Below are 7,346 nucleotides of genomic sequence, written 5' to 3'. Positions count from 1 at the left end.
AATCAAAGAAAAATCAAATATTTGATTAGGGGCCTTATAATGATCAATTCCAATCAGCATTTATTCCATATTTTCAATCTAATTTCGTGCATAAGTGATTGGAAGAAGATTGGTGCAAGATTGGATCAAAAATAGAAAGTTACATAAATCAAATTTTTCACAAATTTTCCATGATTGTTTCAAAGATATATTTGGGCCAACTCTTTAACCTAATTGCTCCTCTATATATACATAACACATTGCATAGCATTAGGAGAGGAAATTATGAAGCAGGAACCCTATTTAAAGAGCAAAATTTTCACTCAAGAACACAAATTCGGTTTTGGAGTTTGGAAAAGTTTTAAAGTGTTCTAAAGGTTGCAATACAATCCTTGAAGGTCCCTGAAGCTTGGATCATCACACGACATCAATGTGACACCCTGGATTTCCGCTTACCCCGCAGGGCTTCCGGCTTACCAAGCATGTCACCAGAAGAGGGCTAGGTATGTCACTTACAATCTAATGTCGAATACTATGATTCACGCATCATACATGAATTTAGATTGCATATTATGGTTTGTGGTGATGTTTAGAACGATTCTGGGCAATTAATTCGTTGTTTGTGTGATTATACGGTAATTCACCATTGTTGGATCTTAGGGTTTTGTTTTAGGATTTTCCTCTACAGGTGAAATTGCTTGGATTAACTAGGATTTTCCGATTAAAAATATTCAAATTAATTTTTAATCTAATATAATTTTATATGCACATGAAAGGTTTAATCCGTTAATTGTTTTAATCAAACCAATTGATTACGATAATTAACGACAAAATTAATTTTGTCAAACTAATTTATGTTAGGGTCAATTTGTTAATTATTTTAATCAAATCAATTGATTACGATGATTAATGATAAATTATTAAATTTTAATTAAATATTAAATTCAAATAAGGCTTATTTTGTTAAAGGGTTTTAACCGATTCTATTGGTTATGATGATTAGCATTTTTTTATCAATTCGTTATTATTTTTAATCAAATCTATTGATTACGAGGAGTAACGAGTAATTAATAATCTAATTTTAAATACATCAATTTGCTTACGGTGATAATCGAATCAATCGATTAAATAATTAGCAATTCTTATTAAATCTGTTAATTATGGTTATTAAATCTATTAATCATCGCGATTAATAGAACATATTAAAACCAGGGTTGTACGCCATTCAAAACACATCTCTTTCACAAAACTACGGATTTTCAAAAACTGCGATAAGGTAATTCAAAATACCTTGCAAACTGCAAATTTCAAAACTACGATAAGGTAATAAAAAATACCTTCAAATACATTCATATTAATTCTAAGGCGTACAACCATGCCCCGAACTACGTAGACTCTAATCCTCCATAAGGAGGTATGTAGGCACTTGGATAACCAAGGCGATTCCCCTTCCCTAAAATCTCACTTTTCACCCTATTCATTTCCTTAGCTATAAACCCTAAACCTTAACACTTTTAGCCATAAACCTTTGCCTTAAACTCAAAACCTTAGGAAAGGATTAAGGGTGCCTAACACCTTCCCTTGGCCCGAATATAATAACTTACCCAGATTCTCTTAACTGCGTAGGGTTTCCTATTTGCCCTGGTAGAATAGGTGGCGACTCTAAAGTCTAATCTTTAGGGCAGGTTGCTACACATAGAGAAGAATAATACGACATCATTTATGGAAACACCTTCTTTTGGTGACTCATCAACCACCACATTTAATCACTCCATCATCACCTTTGTTCTTGTGTTGATGACTCTGTATACTCTACTATTAATAAAGCATATTGAATCCATCATCACTTTTGTTCATAGTTGGCTTCTTCCATTTCCATAATGCATAAAGAGTAATTGATGTTCTTGATCTGATAGTCACTCTGTTGTGGATATAGCATGCAGTGTTCATAGCTTCAGCCCGGTAATAGTGTGGGAGTTTCTTTGCATGAAGCCTGACCCTTTCACACTCTTGGATAGTCCTGTTTTTGCGTTCCACCACCCCATTTTATTGAGGAGTGATGGGTGATGAAAAATCATGACATATCCCTTTAGTAGAGCAGAACTCTTCAAATTTGGTGTTCTCAAATTCTTTCCCATGGTCACTCCTGATTATAACCATATTGCATCTTTTATCTCTTTGAATTTTTCGACGCAGTTCTTTTAAGACTTCAAAGACATCAGAATTCTCTTTGATGAAGCTCACCTAAGTGAATATAGAGAAATCATCCACAACCATATCGGCATATGATCAGTGGTTTTTACAAGTTTATTTACCGTTGATTTTAATGGTCTTTGATTTATATATTTAAATGTTTTATTGCATTCTTCTTCATTTTAGGCTTTGGTTGTGTCTCTTTAAATTTTTTAGGTTCAAGAAAGCATTCAAGAAGAATCGGAGCAAAAACTAGGAAAAATCGCAAGAATTCAGAAAAGTTTTTTATGCACTTCAAGATGTCTAACACGGCCACCCGTGTCTTCTTTTCATACTTTTCTCCAATTCCTATTTCAAAGGTTTGAAAGGATCCCATAAGATCACCAACCTTCATGGAGCTTATATCTTGGGCTTCCCTAATAGTAGTGACCTTAATGTCAAACCTCTTCGGCAGAGATCTAAGAATTTTTCTAACTAGTTTGGCTTCAGAAATATTATATCCAAGTTCCCAAGAGGAATTGGCAATATCCACAACATTCATGTGAAAATCATGAATACCCCCATCTTCTTTCATTCTTAAGTTCTCAAACTTAGTGGTTAGAAGTTGAAGTCTTGACATCTTTACCTTAGAAGTTCCTTCATGTGTAGTGTTCAGAATTTCCCACGCTTCATTGTCAATCGTGCAACCAAAGATTAGTATGAAGAGGTTCTTGTCCATACTATTGAATAGGGCATTCAATGCTTTGAAGTTTCCCAGGGCATTTGCATCATCTTTTTCGTCCTAATATGCCTCACCCTTGACAACCATATTGCCATCCTTGTATTTAACCTCAGGAGGATTCCAACCCTTGAGAACAACTCTCCATGTCTTTCCATCTATAGACTTAATGAAAACCACCATTTGAGCTTTCCAATAGTCATAGTTAGTTCCATTAAGAATAGGTGGTCTATTCAAGAATCCTCCTTCTTCCTTGTCAATTGTACCAGAAAGTATCTTCCCTGAATCTCACCCAGAGTCAGAGCAGGATGTCTTTTCTAATACCAATTGAAATTCTGGCACTCAGATCACACATGTCATGAAGGATGTCGAGACAACATTTTCCAAACACACACAATGACAAGGTATGAAAGTGCAGTGCATAATCAATAAAGAACATAAGTAATTATTCACCCAGTTCAGTATCCACAATACCTAATCTGGGGGCTACCATACCAGAGATAAGTTCACTATGATAGTATCAATTTAAAGCTAAACTCCCCTATTTACAACTTATCACTTAATCACTACCCTTGCTAAATTCTACCTAAGACTCGCCTAGGTATGAGGCCCACCCCAAATCCCCCTCAATCACAACAGTGATAAACAATTACAAATATTAGAAGACACACTTCCAAAACACATCCACTCAATGCTTACAAGCTTATGAGTGAACAAAGAACTTACAACTCGATGAAAATACCAAACTCACTTATCAATACCATGCTTATGAGTGTAGGGCGACGAGTGGGGCGCATATTCGGTTCTCCATCTTGAAAGAGCTTTATGAGAACCACTTGGCGGCGGTAGCAGAGTCCGAGTTGGCGGGTGACGGGCTTTTTGTTGAGTATCACCATGGTTACGCTCTACGGTGTTGGTTCATGTTCTTGTTCTTGGTAGGCACTACACTCTTTATGGACAAAAGGGCAACCTTCATCAACATGACTTATCTTCGCTATTTTATTGATCTGACTACAGTTCACGAGTGGAACTGGGGGACCGCCATTCTGGTATACTTATACCAGAAGCTGAATGAAGCCTCTAACTAGAGGACCAAATAGTTGACTGGCTCTTGCACACTCCTTACGCTACGTTTCTTTTTAATTATTTCATATTTAATTATGGTTCATATTTTTTGAACATATTTTCGTATTTGTGTTTTAGGGCTGGATCATATCATACTTCCACCGCATCCACGACTTCGACATTGATCCTGCGTACGATGACACCATGCCCAAGGCCGCACGATACATCCTCTAGAGGGGGAATGACAAGGTGGGCCCATATTGCGTGTACCTCGACTAGACTGTTCATGATGATATCCATTGGACTCCCTTCACTGATTACGGTAACGTTGTCCCATTCGACCGCGTCGCATTATATTCTGGATGGTTGGCATGTGGGACCAACATTATGGCCAGGTATCTGCCGGAGCGGTGCATGAGGCAGTTTGGACGTGTGCATATGATATTGAGGTCTCCGTTTGAGGCTGCTCCCGACACCATTTCCCGAGTGGGCCTCACTGCTATATTTGTGGATTGGGCGCATCATTTGGTGACCGAGGAGTATCGGCGTTTGGTGGCCACCCAGAGCTGGCACTGTGTGGATGGTTATATGACATGGTTTTATCGGGTGTCACATCCTCTGATGACACTCGAAGCTCCAGAAGATCCACCTAGGCTAGCACATGAGGAGATCTTGGAGAACCAGCAGGCCGAGAAGGACCATGCCACTGGTCAAAGGGTGATTTCGGAGATGCATCTCTGAAACTGGTCAAAGGGTATTTTCGGAGATGCATCTCTGAAATAATTGAAAATGTGAAAATGAATATTTTCGGAGATGAATCTCCGAAGTAAAAGGGTATTAGGATTTTTGGCAGGGGTCCTCACCCTTTTACTTCGGAGATGCATCTCCGAAGTAAAAGGGTATTTTGGAATTAACTTGCCACCCCTAAAATTAAACCCGTTTCCCCCCTTATTTTTTTAATCCGATTTTATCTGTTTTTTTTGTTTTATGGTTTCACAATTTGTTTTTTTTTGCAAAAAATACTGATAATTTCAGTTATAAGGAAATTTTAGTTAATTTAAAATTTCCTGTATCATAGTTTTTTTTGTCAAAAAATTCGAAAAATCTGTTATTTTTTTCAAAACTTTCTATATTTTTTTTTTTAAATTTCTGGTTAAAACTCTCGAAAATTTTTAAAAACTGTTAATTTTTCGAAATTTCCGGTATACCTTTCAAATTTTTGGTAGAAACGTAAATATTTTTAAATTAGTAAATTTAACCAAAGATCTAATAGTAAAAGCATAGCTTGAGGTGGGGGTGGCAGGGCTAATTTTAAAGGTGGTAAAGTTAAATTCTCGAAATTGTCATAATTTTCAATTTTCTCCAAAGAAGCCCAACCTTTATGTGTAGATCCTTCTCCACTAAGAAATAGTCTACATGCGGAATTTGAGAAATAATGATGCGGATATTCTCTGGGTCCCAGCGTAAATAAATATAGTATGAAATATCAAAAGATATTATATATCTACGTACATGAATCTAGAGATTTAGATTCTAGAAACATGTTTGTAAAAATGTTAAAAATTAAATGTCAAAAAATCGCATTTTACCGTTGGAAAAAATTGCCATTTGGAAGATAAAGACGCATGCATCTAACCATGTACGTATATGACATATGGTGTATATATACATCACATTTTTCAGAAAACAAAAATCACAATCATCCTCTTTTCTTCATTTTTTCTATCGTTTTTCATCGTATTCCTGTCAAAACCATGACTAGAAAAAAGCTGAAGCTAGCTTTCATTGAGAAGGATACCGCAAGAAAATTAGCATACAAAAATAGGAAGAATAGTTTACTGAAGAAAGTTGATGAACTTACAACCCTTTGCGGTATCAACGCGTGTGCAATCATTTTTGGCCCATACGATCCTCAACCTGAGATCTGGCCATCGTCGTCCGGGGTACAAGATGTGCTTTCGAAATTCCTGACGACGCCAGAGTTTGATCAAAGAAAAAAGATGGTGACTCAGGAGAGTTTTCTGAAACAAAGGGTTGAGAAGGCTGAAAAGAAACTTAGACAGCAATTGAGAGACAACAAAGAAAAAGAGACAACCATGCTCATGTTTCAATCTCTCAATGCTGGGGGGATTGTGCCGAACGACAGTTCGGTGGCTGGTTTGAATGATCTTACATGGATGATTGATAAGAATCTGAGGGAGATTGGCAGAAGGATAGAATCAATTGATAGCAACAATAATAATCATCAAAATCAAAATGAAAATCAAGTTGCCACCGCTCAAAGCCAAGAACAACTCCAGGTGGATCCACCTCTGCCACTACTACCACCACCGCCACCGCCACCACCACCAACAGTGTCTGATATTGATGAAGTTGAAATGATGAGTAGGTTGGGATGGATATGATTAATAATCATCATGTCTTGGATGGTGTTTATGGAATTGATGATGACGAATTTAGTCCAAAATTTTATTTATATGATGATTTGATTTTTGTGTTTTTTTTTTTAATGAATGTGAAGATAGAATCATTGTTCATTATGGTGTATTTTTCACATCTTTTATGCATTGATGTTTGACTGAATAAAGAGTCTACTGTGTGTGCTTTACTGCTTTCAATACTTCAAATTTGCACTACCATTAGTCTTGAATATTAACAATTGAATTTATTTATAAAAAAAAAAGATTTATCTCATATACATTGATTATGAAACAACGAATGAAAGGGTTGTGAAAGTTGAGTGCAAGTTTTGAGACACAAATAGGTTGTGAAATGGTTAAGAAATCATGAGTTCTTTAACTTCACTTAAGGTTTATGATGGAACCATTGGCTTTGATTCATTAAATGAAGGAGTGCAGTTGCTATGAATCAAGTAAAGAATCATCTTATGTTGGGAAATCATGGGTTAGTCATTAAGTAAATGAAACAAGCTAATAACAAATCAATATATGAATAATAAATAATAATGAAGATGATAAAAACTCAACAAAAAGGGATTTTAATGGTATTGACCGATTAATTTTTTTTAAAGAAAGTTTACAATAAGTTCTAGTCAATCACAATAACGAGATAAAAGAGATATTAACATGCAATGTTATCTCAATTCAGCCTTTTAACTGGGAGTTATTTTGAGTTTTCTCACACCGAGAGATTTTCTCTATAATCAAATAGATTATAAACAACACTAAGATATATCTTAACTCAAATAACATATATTTTAGATTGCTCAAACACAAAGAGTTGATCCAGGATCAAGTTTAAACGTAGCCCTTTGAGTATCTTATAAATGAATACATGACACTATTACAAATTATACAATTAATGACAAAGCTTTCTATAAAAATTTCTTCTTCTTAAATTTTTTTTCTCTTCTTGCTAGGTGTAATTGACA

At 35.6% G+C, this 7,346-nt stretch overlaps 2 protein-coding genes across 2 annotated transcripts; both read left to right on the top strand.

Annotated features, from left to right (window-relative positions):
- The first annotated feature begins 4,342 nt into the window (after positions 1-4,342).
- Positions 4,343-4,696, top strand: LOC131640495 (uncharacterized). The gene has a single exon (XM_058910885.1). It carries the CDS (start codon positions 4,343-4,345, stop codon positions 4,694-4,696), a length of 354 nt encoding a protein of 117 aa, XP_058766868.1.
- A 985-nt stretch (positions 4,697-5,681) lies between these two features.
- LOC131640499 (agamous-like MADS-box protein AGL80) lies at positions 5,682-6,431 on the top strand. The gene has a single exon (XM_058910889.1). It carries the CDS (start codon positions 5,710-5,712, stop codon positions 6,358-6,360), a length of 651 nt encoding a protein of 216 aa, XP_058766872.1. The 5' UTR covers positions 5,682-5,709; the 3' UTR covers positions 6,361-6,431.
- Positions 6,432-7,346: the final 915 nt, after the last annotated feature.

This window comes from Vicia villosa, unplaced genomic scaffold (genome assembly GCF_029867415.1).
Source record: "Vicia villosa cultivar HV-30 ecotype Madison, WI unplaced genomic scaffold, Vvil1.0 ctg.003179F_1_1, whole genome shotgun sequence".
NCBI classification, from domain to species: Eukaryota; Viridiplantae; Streptophyta; class Magnoliopsida; order Fabales; family Fabaceae; genus Vicia; species Vicia villosa.
This window is presented reverse-complemented; position numbering and strand designations above follow the sequence as displayed.